Here is a 24,695-nt window from a genome sequence, read left to right as displayed (position 1 = left end):
TTGCTTCAGGGAAGCACTTCTGTACAAATGGACCTCTCCAGGTTATCAATGTAAATAGAAAATATGTTCTCAATTGGCTTATGTGGTTAATTGATGGATATTTTTTAAAATAAAAATGGTCACATTATTTTGCCTTTTTTTACCATGGTAACCAGCAGCATGAATCCATTGCCAAATAAAGAGACAATTGTTCCCAATTCCTCCTGCACCATTTTCAGCCTATCTTCCATAGAAGACTTTCTGTACATAACTGAGGACTGCAGGAAATCATAAATGGGCTGTTCATCCCCTAACTGTAATCCTAACTGGTGTTCAGGAAAAATAATCTGTGGCATAGCAGAGTCAACACTGACTGGGGAAAAATCCTGCAACCAAATTTGTTTTATCAGACCTATAAGGCTCACATTCTCTTTTTTTCAAATGAAAATCTTGGTCAGCAGAATTGTTCCTAATGTGTAATAAAAAGGGGCTTGCTGTGTGTGAATCTGGAGGGGATCTATGTAGCTATGCCATCCTGGAGCTTCTATTGAAGCCATAACATAGCATTTATTGTATTTCACAATAGCATTGTCCATATGAGCTTCTATTCAAATCGTAGTGTAGTATTTATTGTATTTCGCAATGGCATTGTCAATATGAACTAAGGCTTCAGTGCCCTGTTGTTACTGTATCCCTTTCATTGTGGCCTTATCGCATGACAGGTTATAGAAGCTCAGAGTCAGCATTTGTACTGTAAACACCAACAGGTTAGAGCTGTGATGGCGGTTTATTGGGTGTTGTGTGTCGTTAAGGTTTACTGAGCTGTACAGAACAATTAATTATAGTCATTCTGCATTTTAAAAAGACAATATGTATTGTATTCAGGAATTTGCCAGGAGAGTCTTATTAACACAGAAACATTTCAAACTGCCACCCTTTTGTGTGAACAAAATAAATCCCTTTCACACAGTTATCCTCAACTTGTCGGCAAAAAAAAAAACACTTCCTGAAATTTTGGGCAAACATCAGATCAAAGATTTCCTAAAAAGGTTTATCAAAGTGAAAGGGAGTTTTCTATCCTTTTCCTTTTAAGTGTTATGTCCTTACTGTAGCCGATGGGTGTGTAAATCCCTGAATAATCTGGATCTTCGACTAATGTCCTTGTGCAGCAGCATTTTAAGTACTACAGTTTCCCCTTCACAATTAAGTAGTGCACTCACGGAGGTCTGGTACATACTGTTTGAAAAAATGCACATTTCCTTTTTGAGTGTTTGTGGGGCCTGTATTCGTCCTCTTATTCCAGTTCAATGGTACAGTGTCAGTGTGTGCTATAATAGCAGCAACATCCTGAACACGTTTACAGTATACTAAAATATTGTTCTGTTATAAATAAAGGCAATAACAAATGATCTCTGTAAGTTAAGTTAAAAAATGGTTATGTTCATGGTATATTTTTAATTATCTTAATTTCTTAGTCCTATGTCTTATACAGCAAGTTAGCTTGTTTATTAACAAGGCAGAAGACTGAAAATTTGAAGATTATAAACAGTGCAGTTCTTCAGTTTGGCTGGGGTGCCATTCATTTAATTAAGTAATGCTGAGAAAAGCAGACTTTTTTAGATCAGTAGTTCTGTTATTAGAACACAAATATTTTTTGTATATACTCAACAGTAATGTGTCATGGACTGGACATCTATTTTAACTTGATAAGAGAATGAAATGCCGTAAAATAAACCAGATACACTCTAGGGACAATACTAACAACGTGCTTTAGTAATATACACTTTTATTTGTCCTGTCATTTATATAAAATGACTAAATAGTGAATCTCCCCTTTATGATCATTAGCATGCTACATTTTAATGTAGCAAATATTTCATATGATGTAGAAACATAGTATTCTTTTTCCTAATGTGTCATTATTGTTTTTATTGTTGAATTGCTGCATTACATATTTTAGAAAACAAAGCTATTGTGGTAAAATGTGTGTTACTGAGAACATATTGTGTCACAGATGGGACACATCCAGCTGCTTAGTGATTATTGGTTGTACAGTGTACTGTATATCATTTAGGACATGCAGATAAACGGTGCTCTAAAGTTCTGTTTCACTTTTTCTAAACAATCCAAAGCAAAATTACTCTAGGTCACAGCACATGAGGTTTATTTTATTCATCATTATATACCTTTTTTCATTAGGTAAAAGGTACAGCTAATGTAGACATTTATAGTCTTTAGTTAAAAACTGAGCCCCCTGTACTTATTAACTGTGTAAAGGAAATTTACTCATTGTCAATGTTTCATCACATGATGTCCCTATAAAACATATTTAGACCAGATATGCATTTTAATCTGGCAAAAAGCCGTGTGTGCTTTTGATGCGTCTGCCAAACACATCTCCAGTCAAACTATGCTTTTAGCATTAACTTGATTTTTGCGCTGTGTATTGAAATAAAATAATTTCTTTAGCAAAATAGGTAAATGAAAAATGAAAAACCAAGTGCACAATACTCATTGTATTGGAATGCATGCATGGCTTCACAGCGAACCCTGTGACCTTCTGGGCTCTAGAAGGAAGCAAGTGTTTCTTCCAATCAGCACTGATCCCCCTGCACAGAGGAGTCTGCCTGCAATTCCTGAGGCTCCACCCTGTGTGCAGTCACGAGGTTCATAGCCTTGCACCCAGATCGACTACAGTGAGAATTTTTACAAAAAGCTATTGGTATTTAAAAACAAAAAACACTGGTGTTAATGTTTTGAATGACAACCTCGGTTCAGGTTTAGTGTTTATGTTGGTGGCAGAGGCCTGAAGTGTGACAGATTAGGGAGCTTTGACAGTGTTCATTGGTGATGGTTAATAGATAATGGATATATTTTTTGCAAATGTTTTTATTAATAATAGGCAACAATTTTATTATTCTCTGAGGGTACCATTATTTATACATTCAGCCAGATAGTTGTGCACAAACTAGTATGAATTAAAGAAATAACAAATGCATAACGCATCACCTTAATGAAACAGTGACTTAAGTCTGTTCTCTAAATTCAGACATTTTGAAAATTTAGATTTAAAAAAAAAGTTTTCCTCCCTCCCCTCCTTAAGAGTATGTTTTAATAATGTATTTCTGAGTTTTTGATTATTACACATACTGTAGGCAGGAATTCCATTATCTCGCACAGTATTTCAAATGTAAAACTAGATCTTTGAATAGGATTGTCAAACTGTGCCCAAATGTCCCCCTCTGTGGCATATTCAATACTGTGGAATTCCCCTTTACAAAGCTGAAATATTCAATACTAGGAAAGTGTTTAAATTGACTTCCAAATTTCACAGCGCTTTCTTGAAAATGTAACTAAGTGTAACAAGCATTGTACTGCTGTCCCCAGTGGAAAATGTGCAGGAGTGCACATGATATAAATTTAATTAAAGATGCATGAAATCCAGAGCTGCGTCATCAGAGCCTTGACCTTTCGTGAGTAATCGTGACAGCAGGGAGTCCAAAATGTAGTCTTACAGTGACCTGTCTCACTGTGCCCCATATCATCAAAGCTGATTAAGTTAAATCAGAGGTGAATCTTGTATTCTAGGATTTGGACCCAGCTACACAGGAAACGAGCCATCATTGTTTGTTAATTTTTGGGAAAAACTGTTTTTTTCTTCTTCTTTTTTCCAAGCAATGCAGAAATAGCTATACAGTAACTTCACTGCCATGTCTAAAAATGGCTCTGAAGTAGGCTGTCTTCCCTACTGTAGATACAGCCTTGGGTAGCTATTAGAACCTCTTGACTGCCTTAGTATTCTGCTTAGATGAGCACCATTAAATGGCAGTTCTGTTGCACACTGAAGATTGTCGTGTGTACTGCAGAGTCTCCTTTCATATGATAGTGTGCACTTAAGCTATGCGTCATTTCTGTTTACTGAACAGGATCTTGTGGTAAGAGGAAGCTTTACAGAAATTCATGATTAAGCTTTCCCAGAAGCTTCTCTGGATAGCCTATTTGCACTTGAATCTAAGCTTTACATTTTTAACTCTTTAACTATTAAGTGAACTTTGTGCTTAATACTGTATATACAAAATTTGGAGTGCTCTAGATTTTTCAATGATAATTATAGGCCTAAAGGTTCTGTAAGCCTGTAATAGGCTGATGAAATGGATGAAAAGTAAACGTTTTTAAAATAACTTTATTGGAGGAGAAAAGTATTAAAAGGTTAAACTAGACCTGACTTGATCAATTGAAAGGCAGTCTGATAAAATTCTACACCTTATTTCTAAACAGACTTTAATGGCTGTGCTTTGTTATTGTGGGTGAATTTATCTTCATTCCCATTTTTTGTTTTTGTTTGTTCAGTAGCAACACTGTCTTAAAGTTACAAGTTGTTTTTGGTGTGAATAGATGCAAATAGATTATCAACACTAAGTTCGCTGTCTTACAATGAAATATTTGCTTACCTTAAGAAATGTTCTTCTGCTGCAAAGGATTTTTAGCTTAACGTTGTGGAAGTGGAATTTACGGTACTGTATGGGCATAGTACTTCTTAATGAACATTTTCTCTCCTGCAGGGGTATTCATCCCTGACAGAAGAACCTAGGATTGTAGGGATGTATTGCATGATATCATTGAATATGCATTGTGTTTGTTAGGGTAGTTAAGAGAATTCCTATACCACAAAAACCAACAGACTGCCCACATCTTGGTTTAATTGTCATGCTACGATCTGAAGCTTCTCTTGCCTTTTATGAAACAGATGGGGGTTGATTCAACTTTAGTAAACATTTCCAAGATGCTCATTTTCCTGTAATTAAATTTCCAAAAGTCCCAAAAAGTGTTTAGGTAAACTATAAAGCTGTCTTTATATGACAATAAAAATCAAAATATATGTATGCAGTTGAGACTTACAAGGAGCTATGTTGTTTGCTTAGGTTGCTTCTTGGAAACAGAAACAAAGTAAATGACATCTGTAATGTTGTAAAACCTCAATAAGTTACTTATGTTCTAAAATTATTTCCTCTATAGCCCCAAGAACACTGCTGTGTTTGGCACTTGACAGCTATGGCATGTGAGAACCTCAAGACTGACTCTTGATTTGACTCTGTTTTTCAGATTCATGAACAGCAGAGCTGCTGCTAACTGCCGTTACCAGCCCACTTGCTATGAACATGCTGCTAACTGCTATACTCATGCGGTAAGCGCTTATCGCGAAACCCTTGCTTTAATTTTAGTATTACACGCCACAAGAAGCAGTGTTAGAAATACTGTAAGCAAATAAGTTACATTTTGAGTCTAACAGTAAGATTAAATTTGTCATTGTCAGAGTTTTAGTGACTTTGTTTTAATGATTTTTCAGGAACAGTATAGTATTTTCATGCAGTAACCAGGACAGATTAGCTAATGGGCATAGGAATAGATGACTGTTAAGGATAAATTGACATTAGTCATATGTCAGTATTAGTCAATATCTTCCACATTGTTTGTAGAGGTCCCCAGTATTGGTGCAGTTACACCCTGGTGTATGTTGGGGAACATTCTAGAAAAGCACATCATATAGTGATAAAGCATTGTATAACAGATAACAAAGCAATTTTCATCATAAGGATTCATGTAAAAGCGAAGGGTTAGGTTCAACAAACCTATATTTGTGGTTTTGGTATTGTTTTATTCTTCTGTTGTGAAAGAGGTTTGATACGTGGTTTATAGTACTTAGAATATGGCTGTGTGGAGCTACTCAACCCTTCCAGAGCACTCCCTTAGAGTTCTTTTTATAAACACCAGCAAATTAGTCACATTATTCATACTGATAGCCATCAGTTAAGGAGATGACAGTAAGTAAATTCTGCAATGAAGCAGATTTGTAGGCTGTAGGTTAAGTAGTCCTTCTTTGCTGTTCATCCAGGCTTTTAAATTAAGTGATAAGCATTATTCTACCCAAATCAAATCTCATCTAACGTTTCAATAATTATATTTAGAATGACTTTAAAATAGTTATATAAATACAACTCTTAATGTTTTTCTTTTTCCTGTCTATGCACACACCCTGCTCTGTTTGGCTTTATGGTACATCTACAAGCCATGGGTGGACAATGCAGAAGAACATAATAAAAGCATTTCTGTCAAGCACTAGCTGCCACAGGATGGGAATGGGTGCATGTGATAGAGCCTGGAAGGGTAATCATTTCCACAGTGGGTGTCTGCATATGCTGTACGTTACCTTCAAACTGCACTTTTCCATTGCAGTTCCTTATCGTCCCTGCATTTGTGGGCACGGCCCTGCTGTACCGTCTGTCTGACGATCGCTGGGAAAGGCTCACAGCCTGGGTGTATGGCATGGGACTTTGCACACTTTTCCTGGTGTCCACCGTTTTTCACATCGTCTCCTGGAAGAAAAGCCACATGAGGTGAGGGACCTCTTGGAATCTTCTTGGTGCAACAACTTGGGGGGGAAAAAACAAAGACGTTGCCCATCTGCTCAGCTGCTTGACAGAACAAAAGCCTTTCCTTGTTGAAATAGGAACTGATTTAATGATTGTTTTTCTTGCTGCAGAGCCGTGGAGCACTGTTTCCACATGTGTGATAGAATGGTGATCTATTTCTTCATTGCTGCCTCCTATACACCGTGGTGAGCTGAATTGACTTATTTCAAACTGCTGTGTGTATATATTCTAGATATGCCAGTGTGAATGTATGCCTTGAGTCAGGATTGCGAAGTGAACAGAGGTATACAAATTTAAAAAGTATCTAACATGTAAAACTGGTTAGAATCCCATGGTCATTTTTTTTAAAATACCTTAACATTTCAGTCTTACTCACTTATCCTGTAATGTTATCAGTGTGTATTACATGAAATTAGCATTAACTTTTCAGCATTCCAAATGTGGTTAATTGAGGTCTTCTCCTTGCCAGACAATGTATTTCTTTTACAGTAATATCTCCTATTGAACTCGGAATAAAAAAGTACACTCAGATGAGTTGGTGCATCGACTCCAAAAAACAAGAGCATCATAGCCAATTCAAGAAAAGTCTGTGCTCAGAACAGTCCACTCAAGCGTTTGCCAGAAAATGCTTTTCATAGATATTTTTCTAGCATTTATATTTTGCCATTGTTTTCCAGTCTGTATCACTCTTGATCTTGTTATTCCACAGAGGAATATTGTTACAAATTAAGCTGTTCATCTAAAGCAGTCAAGCTCAGACACCAGTAGAAATAGATAGATAAGACTTTATTGATCCCGAAGGGAAATTGATTAATGTATATACTATATACTGTATTTAAATACAGTGGATTTAAATAAATTAGAGATGGAAATCCGGTCCCAACACCTGCTTGACTAACAAGACAATTTATAAAAGAGCTTCTTCCTGTAGTCAATCATTAAAAGCTTTAGTGTGGTTGCATGACAGCTTCATAAACTCATCATCTTTATAAATAATGAACAATAAGTGAGTACCTAAGCTTATCCTTTTACAGAACCAAGACTTAGTCACCAGGTCTCTCTGGATCCTAACCACATCCAAATGCAACTCTTTCAGTATTGGACAAATAAAGCCAATAAGAGACCTTATTTAGAACAAAACTGCTCTCTGCAATGATGTTTAACCAGAGGAAGCCTTTCTCTCTGTACCTCATTAATTAATCAAAATACAAACCAGAAAAGGGAAATAATTTCCACAAATACAGGCCCTTTTCTAAATTTAAGGCAGTCTTCAGATTTTGGTTATCTTGTACATTTCTGTCAATCAGAATCCCAAAGCACTTTGAAATCTGAAAAGCATAACAGATGGTGTGTAAAATTGGTCATATGTAATACTTCTTTCATTGTTGGGGAGGGGGTAAAAGCTAGCAATAGATGGCCAGACCTTCTCCTGTATACTACAATGATCTTAATGCTTATTGACACTCATCTGTGCTCTTGTGATTTAATTACTGTACTGTATACGATTGTCATTCACAGTCTCTGCCTACTTGTACTCTCAGTAAAACAATGGTTGAAGTTTAGTGTATGCAGCCTACGGTACCACCAGCTTCACTTATCTACTTTTTTATTGCCTTGAGAGGTGATCACAATGCTCAGTGGCTATACTGCAATCCACATTCTGTAGATATCCTTAATATCCTTTGTACTACATTAAAATATAATACCATAAATATGATACTAGGAGCAGCATAGTGGCACTGTGGTTAGCATTGCTGCCTTGCAGCACTGGGGCTCTGGGTTCAGTTCTGGACCCACGTGGATTTTGGATGTTCTCTCCTGTTCGCATGTGCTTCGGGTGCTTCGGTTTCCTCCCACAGTCTAAAAACATACTTGCAGGATAACCGGTTTCTGGGAAAATTGGCCCTAGGTGTGTGTGTCTCTGAGTCTGCCCTGCAGTGGACTGGCTTCCCTCCCAGGATGTATCCTGCCTTGTGCCTGTTACTTGCCAGGGAAGACTCCAGCTCCCTCACTACACTGAATTGGATGAAGTGGTTAGAAAATGGATAGATACAAAACATCACACCAGGCACTCAGAACTGGGGGAAGAAAGTTTTCTCATGCATGTAGTTGTGACACGTCTGTCCCATGTTTTAAACACTCCGGCTCTCGAGTGAAGCCAGTTGGTTTTAAGTATTTTGTTGATTATTTCTCTTTATAGCTGATTAACTGTATTAGGATGCCTACTGTACACACAGACACGTCTTATAGTAGATGTGTGATTTATTTTTTCAGGTTGAATCTCCGTGAGCTTGGACCCTTAGCATCACACATGCGCTGGTTTATCTGGTTCATGGCAGCAGCAGGAACCATATATGTGTTTAATTACCATGAAAAGTAAGTCCACCCATATTATTGTACCATATACTGTAAGATTAAAAGTGAGTATAAATGCACTCAGATGTATGAAATAGAAACTCTACATTACATGCATCTCATGTCCATCTCTTTTTATTCTTAAAGGTTTTTTTCTATAAGTAGGTTAAGTCCACAAAAGGAGTATGTACAAGTCACTAAAAATGATACTGATTCAAGATAATAATTGTAAATGATGACTGGAAACTAATTACTGTTTTGAACAAAAATATTACAATGCTTTATCACTTTTTAAGTATGTTGCATAATGTTTATTATCCCAATGTAAACCTTGGTTTTAAGGTATTTGCTTAGCCATTTCCGTATGATACAATAACACTATAGTTTTACATTTTTCAACTTCTTGAATGTTGGTGCATATGTAACACAACTTTGAAAAGTCCAGTGGTTTCTGCATGTTATCTGACCTGGGGTGGAACCAGTACAGACTGTTTCAGAGCAGTGAAAGTTTTGCCTGTGTAATCTCAGATTTCTGGGGACAGCTTCTGAAGGAATTGGTGCCTGGGTAAATCCCATCACTCTTGAATATGAAACTAACCATTAGTGATGTTACAGACTCATGAAATGACTCATGTTAGACCTAAACCTTAAAAGTGTTCCTAAATGCTAATAGATTAAGAGCTTAAAAAGAGTTTAGAAAGTTGCAATTATAGGATAGCGTAGGAGAATTTACTTAGGGCAGGGGTTCGTAGCCTATGGGGAATGACCCAAAAATGTGTCACTGTGATCCTCTTTAATAAATTGATATTTCCTTGTACATAAGTGAATGTTTTATAAATCCTAGCACCACAGAAAAAAAAGTGTTATTACAGCTTAGCATTGAATGATTTCAAAATTATTATTATTAATGAAAACACCTAAGACACAAAAATGTTTTGTAACTTTCTTTAACAAAGAATTGTTTAGGGACCAGATTAACATCTTCATGAAATTGCTATCTTCATTAAGAAAAATTAAAGAAAAATGTCACACTCCCTAATTAATTCGTATAAAGGACAGCGATCAATAAATTAATTCAAAACATCAAGTTTAACTGCTGGTAAGAAAGCATTCCTGGGTGGAACACATGCAAGATTAACACATATTCCTCGGAGGACTGCTAAATCCTGCAGGATGTGACTAAATACAGCTGAGCACACAGCCCATTTGACAGTGACATCAAAGATTTGACTAATAACGTTTCAAGCATTGCTGGCTTTCAAGAGCAGCTTATTGAGATATTAAAAACAGAGGCACTGCTCTACAATTGTAAAACCAAGCAGAATCACTAAGTGCTTTCTGGATCAAAGTGGTGGGGGGGAACTATTCTGGAAAATGAGGCTCTGAAGGTTTTACTGCCCTTCTCTACAACCTACTTGTACTGTATGAAGCAGGTTTTTCAGCACTTGCCATCATAAAAATTACACTGAAATGAACCAGACTAAGTTTTGCAACCATGGCATGACTTCGCATGCAGCCTTTCAAACACATGACCACAGTTTGAACAACATTCAAAGCCTGAGCAAAGGTTCACATTAATATATTGATAACTGTTTTCATTTTGTTTTCTAATTTGTGCTTTTGCAAAACTATTGTGTAACTAAATAAACTAATTGTTAATTGTATTTTAATATTCTAATTACCTGATTTCCTAAGCAGTAGTGTTATATTAACAATAATATACTTCATTTTTAGACAACTTTAATTAAAAGGAAGTTAATTCAAAACTGAACCATAGGTTCACAAGTGTAATCTGGGTCCTAGCCAAAAAAGGTTAAAACCCCTGTCCTAGAGACTTTGTTGCTGTGTTGTCTCTTAATGCTTTATTTTACACATGCAAACCAATGTTAAGGTTTGTCTTTATTATACTTATAATCCCCCATAGTCCATTACTCTGCAACGCATATACTGTAGTGTATTCCAGCGCTCTCTGTGTCAATAAACCACTGGATTAACATTGTACAGTTCAGCCTGGGCAAGGTAGCAGTCCATATACAGTAACTGATTTGCTTCTTTTTAAATCCCGTTCTGAAAGAGAAAAGCTTGAGTGTTCAACAATGTCCTTGCCAGGCTATAAAAAATGATTCCACATCATTCCATAAAATGATTCTACTTAAACCAGGATGCATGATTAAGGTCTGTTCAAAAGCTCCTTCCTAGAAAGAGCCAATCCATTTAAATGGATAACTAACTTCAACCCAGCTCTTCATGTCTTTTTGGAAAATGTCTTTGTTAATTGATCAAATCGGCTCAAATATTTAAAGTGTGCTTTTCTTTATAGGTATAAAGTTGTTGAGCTCATCTTCTATCTAACAATGGGTTTTTTTCCTGCATTGGTTGTGACATCAATGGTACCGTATGCATTTGATTTTTCTTCTCAATACCTTTCTCTGTCATTACAAATGAGGTAAAAAAATGATAGCACTTTTTACCAAACCACTGCATTATGTTGATACGTAATGAATTGTTCCTAAAATAATATTCTGTTATTCATGTTTTTTGGCAGCCCATTATATTGAAAATGAGTAAAAAGTTCCATTGTCTTTTAAAAGTAATTCTGTCCGATTGCTGACAGTGCAAAATTCCAATCCCAGCTTTACTCATCTGCTATTTCATTTAGTGTGCAATCCAGAGCCAGAGCCAGTGACTGGCAGCACATTGTAAGAGGAAACTGTAACTGGAAATAACATCGGCCTGAACTGAATTATGACATCTGAATATATCTGCAGCTTTAGACTCTAGGCTTGAGCAACATTTCAGCACTTTATTTAAAAGCTTAGTCAACAAATAAAAGGAAAAGGTACATAAATGAATCCAGATAGACATACTGAGCTTTCTTGTGATAGAATGCCTCCTCAGAATTAAAAAGTCCTAAACAAAATCCACTTTGTTTCAGCACTTTGTGTAATGTCTGAGAGAAGACTTCTGCTGTGTTGCATTCTTGGTCACTTATTTCAAATGGTTTTAGGGATGTTGAAGTCTTACTGTACTGTAAGATCCTAAGTAATATAAAAGAAGACGATGCAGTATGTGTTTTTGCCTTATTATTTCATTCCAAAATGAAAGTTCAGTAAAAAGACTGATACTGATCTGCTTTTCAAAGAAGTCTAGAAAAATCATGTACTGTCAGAAACACTGGAAGGCAATCATCACAAGCTAAATGGGCGATTCTTTCTAAACCTGCATTAGTAACACATAAATGTTTCTTGCCAGTTCCTCATTTCTAAGTTACTTTTACTAAAACTTAACTTTTAAAAAGTTTTTTAAAAGTTAAATCCCTTATTTTAATAGTGTGATAATTAGTCATTATAAGGATAGTGTTAATTTTCTCTGTGTTTTGCAACACTACAATACAAGCATCTATGCAGAAATACAGGGTTATTATTAATGTTGTCTCCCTTATATTTGGCTTTCTAATTCATTTAATTGTATTCCATTATTACAAAGATATGACAGTTTAATACTCTCATCTTTCATGACCTAGAGCCAGTTCAGAAACCACTTGCAACAGCATGTCATTAATATATTTTATTTTAAAATGATTCAGTTGACTCCATTTAGAGAAAACAAATCATAGGTCCAAGCTCAAACACTTAGCATATCATTTCTAAACATTTTTCAGTTTTGTTGTATTAAAAACAACTCTAAAGAGCATTAACAAAGATAGTGGGTGAATCACTGGCTCCCAGAGCTAAGCCTTTCTGTTGTCAAAAATGATAGAATATTGCTATCTTGTAAAAAAGAAAAATATTGATTTAAAATCTTCTTCACGATTGATTAGATAAGCCTTTCAGACCTTGTACAGAATCCCCCTTTTACCTAATCCCTTAATATAGTCTTGCTTGTTAAAGTGTTATTTTTAAAGCTTTAAATATTGTAAATATAAGGAAAAAGGAGGAAATGAGTATAGTATTTCATGTACTTTGTTTGCAATGTTTTTTCACATAAAAAAGTCTTCTCAATTATGTGTGAGAATATAAACTATGCCTTTTTTTTCCCCCTTTTCTTTTTATCAGAATAACACCGAGGGACTGCACGAATTAGCTTGGGGAGGGCTTATCTACTGCCTTGGTGTGATCTTTTTCAAGAGTGACGGCATTATTCCTTTTGCCCATGCTATCTGGCACATCTTTGTTGCCCTGGCTGCAGCGGTACATTACTACGCCATTTGGAAATACCTGTACAGAAGTCCTGTCACTGAGCTTATCAGAGATGTATGAAAAACAAGACCCACACTGGCATTGCACTAGACTTCTCTGAACATTTTTTTGTATTTCAAAAAGGTTCCAATGTTCTTGCACATAATAAAATGAGACTTGGAAATGTTTTTAACGCCCAAGAGGCAAAACCAACAGCCAAACGTTTACGAATATAACAGTGTGTTGTTTACTGTTTTATAACCACAAGATTACAGTGCATGAGCTGTTTCTGGGATGACTTACCACAGCTCAAGCTTCAATAACTTTTCATTCTTTTTTAGTACAACTTCAGTCTGATGTGTAAAAATGGGAAAAGTCAAATTAGATGACCGTTGGTATTATACTGCGTTTTTGGTTTAAAAAAAAAAGTTTGTTTGCATTCCTTAAAATGAAAACGTACAACTTTGTTCCCCTCAAGAGGAGCTTAAGTTAAAAGGAAAACATTTTTCAAGAAAATGCTGAATTACTGACCTCAATGTTTTATGAAAAAATGTAGCCAAATAAGGAGTGGGATACATTCCATATATTGTACAAATAGTTTCATACCTCAGTTGTAGTAATTCTGTTAGAGCTTTTACATTTTTGCTCACATTTTGGAACCAGTTTTTATCTGTATTTTAACAAAGTAATTTATTATTGTACATTACCAGTATTGATCCAGATATTTCCCTGGATAAAACAACGTTCTTCCATTTTTTATTTAAATATTCAAAATTGAATGTGTTCAATCGGTAGACCAAGTTTTTGTAAACTTAATATTCAAATGGCATTTTTGGGATGTGATTCCATAATGCTCAAGTGAGTCACAAAACTGAACAACTGCAAATCTTGTAGTCTAATCAGTATTCTTTGAAAAAAAGTGGAAGAGTCGGGTTCATATTTCTGAGAGGCTCTTCTCTTAACAGTTGCCAGCTTGTATTTATTGAGCCTTATCATGTTATTTGAAATAGAAATGTCATTTGTTTGCATTATGGAAATAGCCTGACATCTAAAACCCAAGAAAATCAATACATGAACTTGAACCTTAAACCAAAACATGAGCCTTGAAAACTGAATCGGGATAATTTTCATTCAGGTCTGCTTAAATTCACTGTCATATTTTTTTTAGTGTTGAGAATTCAGGTGCAGTTAGGAATCATGAAATCCATGTAAAGGAACTATGGTATTTGAAAATGATAATGCAATTGCATTTATCAGCAGTTATGTATTGTTCAAATGTTCATCTTTGCTTCAAGCTATATCTACTTCAGTATAACTAATGATGAACTCTGATTGACACTGATACTTCCTAATGAGTTAATAAGGTATTGCAATATTTGAAACACCGAACAATTAATGTTGACTGAAATCATGAAGAAAATGACTCTGAAAAGGGATCTATAATGTGGGTCCCTGTATTATACATCTATGATATTAAAACCCATTGTCTTGTTTAGTCATCTGAATTTAACCACTGAAAATGAAAAATTTGCATCTGTACAACATTAGAAAACAGCTCCTGTGATTTTCACAGGAGAATGTGCAAGTCAAATACTCAGTCGTTACACAGGTGAGGAATTGCAGAGGTTACAGATGGCTTGTGCCTTTATTTTGGGAAATTCACTCTGCCACTCACTGTAATACCCCCTTTATCAGGATTTTGCTAACTTAATTTAGAATCGCACAGATCTTTGAACCAGCTTGTCTATAGCATGCTAATGTTATGAAAGTAGTGGTACTCTTTGGACAGAATCTGCCCTGAGTGCACTTCTGAGTACTGATTCTGAAATTAATGGATAATTGTGTGATTGTGTCTCATGAAGAAATAGTGTCCATTGATCCCGGCTAAAACAAACTCTTTCATGTGGTCTTCAAAGTGTTGTGCACTAGAGTTCTGCTGATAAAATAGATATTTCTAAGGGGAAGAGATAATGAGGAAGTGATGACTCAATTCAAAGCCATTCTGTAATGCAGATGTTCTGGGTGCCAGCTGGCCACGTTATACCTGAAAAAACACCTCCAAATGGAAGTTATCGCATTAAAAAAATAGCACTTTGCACAAAAATCACAATGGTGCATAAGCTGTGCAGCTAAGGGGAATCTGTTCATTTGGTTGCCTTTGAAACTGTTGTAAAAACCCTCACATCCCATGTGTTCATTTGTGATGGCTGATGAAATTTCAAAAATAATGTACACTTGGGCTTTGTGTGAATGATGCAACTTGCCATACTCTACATGCCAGCAGTTAAGAGATTTTTTTAAACCAAATCCTCTTGTGTGATCTAAGAAATGTACAGTATGTGACATTGCATATGACTGAAATCGTGCATGCACATTTAGTGAATTTTATGCATTTCTCACGTCAGAAGAGGATTATTTGCCAATTTTTCTGCAATATTATGGACATCATTCAATGCCTGCTTTGAAACCATTTGTACATGATAATTCACCTTACATAATATTAACATGAAAACCCATTTTATGTACTGCTTCATTATATTTTCTGTATTAAACTTTTTTTCTTATGGGGGAAAGGTCAAAAGAGGGAAACCACTGTACTGTACCAATTCAGAATGAGTAATATTATAGTAAATGTATTAATTTGCTAGACAGTTTTTTTTTTGTCTTTAGTGAAAGTGTTTAGTATAATTTTGCCCTAGTCTTGCGGTGATATCAGAGGTTGATTCAGCCTTCCTTGTCCATTAATTGTGGTTATTCTGGGATTAACTGATCTCTTAACTAATATGTTGAATATTTCATCTGTGGCACATACCTTTACCTGTTTTTTAATACTGCATAATGTTTTGTCTTTGAAACTCTTCTGTGAACACCAGTGCTGTGTATATAGAACACCATGCACGGTACCAGTTTATGTCAAAAGTTACTTTTGTTCAATTTCTAATGTGTGTGTGAATTAATAAAAAAATAAAAATTAAGTTTGTCAGCCTTTTGTATTGCACAATGCAATAGATTCTGTCAGTAGATTTGCTAATGTTTTGGGTATACTTAAAAGGGGAACGCTATTTTTTGGGGGGTTAGAAAAAATCAGCATTGATGAGTGCATTTCAAGCCACAATGTAACATGTACACAGTAACATGTAAAATCTCCAATTTACATCACAAAATAAATTAAATTTCCAGGTATGCGCAGCTCCATATTGCTGTGATTGTCTGTGATTCAGAATGAGGCAACAAAACTTCCAGTGTCGTGAAAAAGCCCTATTACATTGTGAACAAGCAGGCTTGTTAATCCATCTTTTAATTCAATAGAAATATTGCTCACGACCTTGAGACAGTTTTGCCGAGAAATACTACTTGTTTACTCTGAATGCAGATCACGTTGGACCATATCTACCCTGAAATATCTACTGCAAAACTGGTACTTATTCACTCATACATCGCTGTAATCACTGTAATAGCATCACATTAGTCATTACAGTGACTAGTGAGCAGATGAGTTTAAGTCACAATTCTTGTGATCTCTGGCTCTCGCCCGTAGCGAGACCATTGGTTTGCAAAAACATAGCGACTTTCGCAAAGTTTACAAATTTATGCTTAATTCTGAATTTGGAAAATTGTCCGATACTGTCACTTTATTTTGTTACTGAGTTTTAATAATTATAATATTAATAACTGGTCTGAGAAATTGGGACTGCATTTCCCCTTTAATGTGTATTGTGTATCAAAGGTGAATGTTCCTGCAAAGTATTTTTCTTATTCCCAGACATGTTCAACAGCATTTGAACTGCATTGGGACTCTTTGGTGTATATGGACGTACTGTAGCCATTGTCCAATCAATTTCTTTCAGGAGAAATTGTTTTTGAGGGTGTGGTATGTGGCAGTCTTCCTGCAGTAAACTTCCTGCAAAACATTAATCTGGAATTGTGGTAGGTATGTTTCTTGGACTCGGGTGTAACCTTCCTCATTTCACACTTCTATTGATGATCATCAATATGGAACATGTCATAATCTACAAGCAATTATGGTGAAAGAGATAGAATGAGATGAATTTTCTTCCCTGGGCATTAAAGTGCCTAGACTTGAATGATATCTGAAATATTGTGGATGACAGGTTCAAATTTAAAAACTGATATAAAATGGCTAACTCATCTGGGGCAGAAATACTCTGAAGAAAATATGGTAAAAAAAAAAAAGCTTTGACAGTAAAATTCTGTTATAGGAAGGTTTTGGCTTACTGTATATCTTAGTTTGATAACTACACTGTTGATCAAATGTAAGAAGTCATGTTTTATTACAGCTTTTTTTTTCTTACCTGCTATTGTGTTTCTGTAGGAAATAGGCGGAGGGAAAATTATCTGTGAATAGGAGTGAAACTTGAGTTTAGCTTCCTACACAGAACAATAGGGAATTAATTTTGCTTTGTTTCAGTTCCATATTAACATGTAACATTGCATTGTATACACATCTTTCATTCCCGTGTAGTGTCTCCCTTAAAATACTGTGGGATTCAATTTCATTTGAAATTTGATTAAATGTTAGTTTACATTGATGATATTCTTTTGAGGTATGAATCCCGAGAATGAGTAACAATATGATAATGTACAATGTACATCAGCTTCATAAATAACCTCAAATTAACTTGTTTTTCATCCGTTACAGCATTGGTTCTTTTAAATGGAGAATGTGAGATCTGAGTGTGAGACCAGTCAATGGCTGCTACTGTGTTTTTAGGCAACATGCTGAGCATTTCCTGTTTAAAATGAGAATAAAATGTATATTGATCCTGGATATTTAAAACATTCTTGTTTTTATTTTTCAGAAATTGTTGTATAACTGCTAACTTACCTCTCTTTAGTATGATACATTTAGAAGATAATACACTATATTATTAGGGGCATTGCATCCTAAATGGTTTCTTTGGATTATGATTTTTACATATTGAAACATCAGAACTGGAGAACAATTACCTTTCCTTTGCTTTATTTTTAAGAGTGTAATCCTTTGAAATGGAAACAGCTAGTACTACTTTAAGGCTTCCTGTAGCCAGACATCTTTTCAGCTCACTTTATTGGTTTCACACTGTGCATGGAGAAACTGCCCATTCTCAAGACCATTTATATCAGGACTCAATTCTATAAATTGAGTTTTAAACTATTTTACTTTAATCCAGTCTATACATACAGTGTACTGGATTACAATTAACACTTCTGACTACACCTATTAGTATCTGACAGCATATTCATTAGCAACATATAGCACCTAAACCGCTGAAAGCATTTAAGACCTATTTTTTGTATTACAGCGTGATCAAGGATTTTGTTACATGTGAAGATTTTGCTGCAGCACCCATGGTTATCACCAACCAGAGACTGCCTTTTTCATGGTTCCTGATCTACACATTTACAGATATTCACAGATATATGGGATTTTGTTGCAGGACGTCTTCATGGGAGCTAATTTTGAAAAGGAAACCTATTAACCAATAGCATTAGTTTTATTGTATGACCATCCATTTTCTAACCACTTCATCCAATTCAGGTTTTTGGGGGTGCCATAGTCTATTCCAGCAAACAACAGGCACAAGGTAGGATACACACACTGAATAGCATGCCAGTCCTAAACATGGCACACACACCAGGGACTGTTTTCCCACAAGCCAATTAACCTGTATACCTGTATGTCTTTGGACTGTGGGAAGAAACCCAGTGAAACACGGGGGGAACATCCAGACTCCACACAGATAGCACCCCAGGTCTGGAACTGAACCCAGGGCCCCGGCATTGCCAGGCAATAATGCTATCCACTGCTCCACCACACTGGCCCTTGCATATATATATAATTCAGTTTTTTTTGTCTTATACTTAAAATATAATGTTATGCTTGTTGGTTTTTAAGCCATGTAGATAGATATGAGGTGAACTTCCACACCAGAATTCAAGATTTCAGAACGAATACCTCAGAACTGTGACGGTGCTGTAAGAGGCACTGTCCTTTGATTAAGATGTTAAACCAAGGTCCTGGCTACTTGGCCATTAAATATTCCATGTCACTGTTCATAAGGGTATAGTGTCCTGGTTAAATTCCACTTTGAGCTTGTTCAAACTGACCTATTAAATTTCCCCATTATTTTAATGTGGGACATACTTACTTCTCTATTGGATCTACTGTACCATGTAGTGGAGAATAATGGTGCATTAAATTCAGTCCCTCCTATATGTAAAGGTTTTGAAATTCTTTGGGATGAAAGGTATTGTATGTATGCATGGAATTATTATTACCAATTATAAATTACAAATAATGGCTTAGTGAATTACCATGTAACACATCTATCCTTTTAAAAATGTCAAGGCTCATAGCTGAAGAAGTGATGAAAAGCAATTTCTCGTCTATTTCTGTTATGTTTTGGGGTTTTGTCCTTTCAAAAGGAGTTTTCCTTTGACGTTATTTTTGCTCTGTGTCACTCAATGCCCTGTTTCGCTTTTGTAACACACAGAAAGGAAGTTCAAGCCTGTGAGAGACAGGATGAACGAAGGGCTTGGTCTTTAATTCATGTGGCATTTCTGCTATTAATGTCTGATGAGGCAGGGAAAAGGAATTGGGATTAACAGAAATGACAATCTGCTCCCTCATGTGAATAAAATGGCTTTATGTAACCAACTTTTGATAAATGCTGCAAAACTCCTTACAGGACGACATTTCTAAAAAAACAAGGTGTCATGTTCACTGTTGAGGTGATGAAAGAAGGCAGCAAATTTTATGGTGAGAGATGAAAACAGAAACTATTAAAATTGTTTGAAACTATACATGACCAATAAAATTATCTACAAGCAAAACACAAACAAAGGTAATATTTTTGTAGGTAATGACTAAATTCACATTTCCTGCATACGTAGAATTTTTGCAGTTTTCCCAGCATATACCATAAAACACAGGACAGGAAGTGCTTTGACAAGCACAGCTGCTTTAAAATATAACAGGTCCTGTTTAAGCAGAAGATATATTAAATGGAACATTCAAAGACCACAGTGCCCTTTGGTTTATAACACCTATCAATTATTTATCCCATGTGTCAGGGTATTACCTTGAGATTATGTCAATAATGAAAATTAAGACAGCCTTTCTATCTCATTATGTATACAGATACTGGCAGTAAAAATGTTTTAAGGCCTACAAGAGAGCCTGAAATAAAACCTTCATACACATTGCACGTAAACAAGGAGCAGAAGGAGCAGAATATGCTCCATCTCAATTTGGGAGTATCTCCATAGTGGTAGGGAGAGGGTGGATTGCAGTGGTTTCAAGACATTTAAATAACCTGTTGAACAACCAAAAAAAATGCGAATGCATTTTGAAGTGTATTTTGATCTATTATCTTTGCAACATCTAAATCATGTTAATCTTTTAGGTGCTAAAGGGAAACTTAGAGTGGTTATTAAATCCTGGTAACAAAATTAATTCATTGATGATACAGAAAAAAATTACAAATTTTGAATTGAGCGCAAAATCGTGAACTGTGAGTCGCAATGTTGACGCAAACCCCTGGTCTCGTCACAGGTGAGAACGTGAGTTCCTCTGAACTGTGCTATGTGGCGGCCCTTTCTGCTCGCTAGTCAATGTAATGACTAATGTAATGCGATGTACGAGCGAATTAAGTACAGGTTGTGCAGCAGATATTTCACTGCAGAAAGTTTCCAACTTGATATGCATGCAGTTAACAAGTTACATTCATCGGCAAAATGTATTAATTTCGGCCAGATGTATTCACAAGCCTGCTTGTTTACGATATAATAAGGCCACTTCAGTCAGTTTGTTGCTTCGTTCTAAATCGCAGAATATGGTGCTGAACACGGCTGGAAATGGTGTCTATTTTATGACAACAAAACTGGAAGTTTTACAAGTTACTGTGTACATTTTACTTTTATTGTGGTTTGAAATACCTCATCAATGCTGATTCTTTCTAACCCCGAAATATAAAAATAGCGTTGCTGTTGCCCTTTAATATATATATATTTAATCGGAAAGATCTTGGTTGCTTGTGTTTGGAAAATAATTTTATGTTATTTCAAATTTTATACTACTTCTCTACTGAAAGTAGTTTACAATTCTCTTTCTTTCTTACCTATTTTTGCAGTTTGCTGTTGGTTGTGATCAAGTTAGTACAATGGGTGTGGCTGGTTTTAACAAATAAAGCTTGTTAAACATTTATCGAAAAATCAGTAGGAGTAAGATTAAATCCATAAAAATCCAGTATATATGTTTTACCAACAGTAATGCATTAATTCATTTTACTATACGCAGTCTCAATATGTAAATATCAATCTCGTTTTTGACATAGAAGTCAAAGGTTTGCTAGCGATCTCCGAGCGCCCTCTGGTAATGACACTGAAAACTGCTCGCCACTAACACTATTGAAACAAAATATTAACTGAAAATACTGAATCTGCCCCCTGATAACTCCAATTGCATTACATTTCTTGTCGTATATTAACATATTATATATTACACAACTCAAAGTCCTACAGAACAGACAAATTTATAACTGTTTATAACTGAAATATTTTTCAAACACGAATAAATGTGTATAAATGAAAACTAAAACAGACAAAAAAATGTCTCATTTGAAACATAAACGAAAAAAAACAAGAAGGTAAATACCTTTTTCAGTTTTCAGATAGGCCAATTCTTTGCGTTCTTATTCAAATTGAGTCTGGAATAAAACCGTTGTCCTAAACGCAGGTCCAAATTCATTTGCGCCAGACTTTTCTTGTGCCAGGAATACCAAGAATCGTTCACCTCAATATTTTATACGCTACTAATGATAGTTTTAAAAAGACTAAACATTTCAATATTTCTTATCTTTTTAAACAAAAGCTAAAAATGAAGCCAACTACATTAACAAATTTAAAAACTGCAATAATTTTAAATAGAAATTCAAACTTAAAATTTAAACCTTAAAGGAGTCTCTTAATGGAGTCCTGTGAGGTTTAGTTGCAGGCAGACTGTGTACGATATGTATCTTCTTCGGACCTGAAGGCTCCTAAACTTAATTTTCACTTGTGTTCCCAAATTCTTGCATTGTGGTAGATCTGGTAAGGGCATTTAGATCATGGATTTAAAATGTGTCATACAGAGACACTTGACTGAAAAAAAACACCTGTAACACACCCTTGTCAAAACGTGAGCTGAATACCTTTTGGTAGTAGCTTAATAGCATACAGCATTGTTAAATTACAACATACAAGAACACAGCCATCCTGTATTGCCATCCTTTCCTTATACAGAATCTAGCAGTCCAAAGTACGTTTTCAGAGATTGCTGAAGCACAGTCCACATTTGCTGTGGAAATTACTGTTTTTTGGATAGGTGACTAAATGTATGAACCAGAAGGCTTGAAAGTCTTGAATCTTATTGCACTGGCCAGATGTTACAGATGTTTGGAATGAAAATGAGGCCTCAGAGGCACCTCTGAGGTGCTACTCGGGCTATTGCTTTATGTGATTTTTCTTTCATTTTGCAGTATATGATTACTGTGATCCAATTAAATGTATTTAATGATATTGCCTTATTTTTGCTGTACTCTTTATATTGCATTTTGCACTGTGAGAACGACATCTTGTTATTATATTATGTGAAAGATGCAGATATTATAACAAAGTTCAAGCCGGTAGCTGTGTTAGCATACGCAGGCTGCAAAGGAACAAGTAAACGTTTATTCCATGCTGAAAAAAGAAGAAAAACATGTTTCAGCTGAGGAGCCTTCTTCGGGTATTATGACATACTTACCAATATAAATATACACTATAATATAAATCTTAGTTCCTTGTAAATAAATGTATACAGTATTCTTACTTCATTACTATTCAAATCTATGTACTTGGAAATAAACACAAAAACTAGTTATTCTGTTAGTAGATTATTCCATTAGAGGTATCCATGAATATTTGTTATCATGGGGAAAGTTAATGTAAGTATAATATTTGACCATTTTTAGAAATCAGCCATGTATAATTTCATTGCTGATTTAAAAATGCCTTGATCTGCAATATACTTGGAAAACTGGAAGAATACATTGCACCTGCTGAGCTTTTAGAAGTATCATATTTTCGTTTTAAAATATTGAACAAGAATTATGAACAGAAAATTAGTTTTGGGGCTTCCGTATCCTGAATATGACAACCACAATATTGGAGTTCCTGCTGTATCACACCACTTGGATTCTTGGATCTACACTGGATCCACTCCAAACAAATTCCTAATTTCCAGGGAACTCCAAGTGACAGCTCTTTAAGCTTCCAAATCAATTACACCCAATTCTATGAAACAAAGCTTTTACAAATTCTGATTTTTCATCCTGGGGATCTGCTGCTGTGATTTTCTGAAAATCAGACATCCAGATATAAGAGCCTCAATAACTCAATTACGCAGAATACTGACCAGAGCTGTAATTATAAAGTGCACTGCTTTAAATAGCACTGTGCTGCTTCTGCTAAAGGCACAAATGAAGAAACAGTACTCTGTGCTACCAAAAAGCGTGTTTTAAAATGAAGACCACCAGCTTCTAATTATCAACAGGGAAGAAGATTTTCTAAACCTCATTTTGTGTAGGTTAAAAATAAACATCTGTTAAACTACAAGCTGTCTTGCAGTGCAGTAACTGCTGCTGTTACATTTATTTGACATGGAATTTTCCATGGTTTTAAATACTCAAGTCCATAGTAAAAGTCAGGCATCAAAATGTTTCTTATCAAGTTATTTCATTTTTCTATGCAATATATGTCATGCAACAACAATTTTTAATTTTGAAGATGAATTTTATTTTTTAATAAGTAATTTATGAAACCACATAGATAAACTGGCTGAAATCACTGTCTGGGGTGGCTGATTTATTACAGTTTTTACTTACAGTTAATAGTTCAACTTTTGGTTTTGATTTGCCAGAAATTTCTCTCTGTATATTCCCAGGTCGTACCTACAGTATCACACAAATACTGTACAGGGCATGACAGATGACAACAGATGGCTGTTTTTTTATTTTTGTAATTAGCCTTGCACACTCATTCTGAAGCTCCTGTAGATAAAGAGATTAGAATTGGATGTACATGTATAGGTCATTCTAAATCATGTTTCTAAAGTTTGGTAACATTTGTCATGTTATCAAAAAAGCAAATTATTGATTCAGTTAAGGGAAGTCTGGTCCTTGAGGGCTTAAGGATATTCAAATATTTCTCCCAAATGTTCTCCACATGACTTAATTTAACTCACTTGTTTCATTGATCAGAAGTAGGTTGTTCAACGTTCAGAGCGTTTGGAATTTTATGATGTAATATATCATATAGAACAGATACAAGACAAGATTGAAGACGTATTAATTATGATTGGTTTGTTTTGTTTTTAAGTTATATTTACTGTATATGGTGTGTGCTGAGAGAGTACTGATCATCAATAAAGTGTGTCATAGAATTACATAACTTTTTCTGGAAATTTATTTTGTCAAAACCTTAGAGTAGCTAATGCTTTTCTGTCTTTGCAAAGAAGCACTCTTTAGAAATGGAAATCAAAGTTCATAGCTGGATTACTCTTTTTAAAACCAAAGAAAAACTCAGAATCTGTTGTCAGAATTGTTATAACTTTAGTTTGTGAACAATAATTGGAATTCTACCCCCATCTTAAATCCTTTTAAAAAGTCACATCAACATAAAGAATCACAGGTAACTACTAAAAAGTTGACAACAAAAAAACTGTCACATTCAA

At 35.2% G+C, this 24,695-nt stretch overlaps 1 protein-coding gene across 4 annotated transcripts in view; it reads left to right on the top strand.

The window, feature by feature from the left end:
* mmd (monocyte to macrophage differentiation-associated) overlaps positions 1–15,918 on the top strand; it is a 35,730-nt gene extending 19,812 nt beyond the window's left edge. For all 4 annotated transcript variants that reach the window (XM_088927649.1, XM_088927648.1, XM_088927652.1 and 1 more), the window contains exons 2-7: positions 5,083–5,164; positions 6,214–6,374; positions 6,521–6,595; positions 8,685–8,786; positions 11,086–11,155; positions 12,821–15,918. In XM_088927649.1, the coding sequence (XP_088783775.1) occupies positions 5,083–5,164; positions 6,214–6,374; positions 6,521–6,595; positions 8,685–8,786; positions 11,086–11,155; positions 12,821–13,024 (694 nt within the window). In that variant the 3' untranslated portion in view covers positions 13,025–15,918. The remainder of the gene's footprint in view (positions 1–5,082; positions 5,165–6,213; positions 6,375–6,520; positions 6,596–8,684; positions 8,787–11,085; positions 11,156–12,820) is intronic.
* Positions 15,919–24,695: the final 8,777 nt, after the last annotated feature.

Source organism: Atractosteus spatula, chromosome 11 (assembly GCF_055471065.1).
Source record: "Atractosteus spatula isolate fAtrSpa1 chromosome 11, fAtrSpa1.hap1, whole genome shotgun sequence".
Lineage (NCBI taxonomy): Eukaryota > Metazoa > Chordata > Actinopteri > Semionotiformes > Lepisosteidae > Atractosteus > Atractosteus spatula.
Note: the sequence above shows the minus strand (reverse complement) of the source record. Positions and strands in the feature narration are given on the sequence as shown.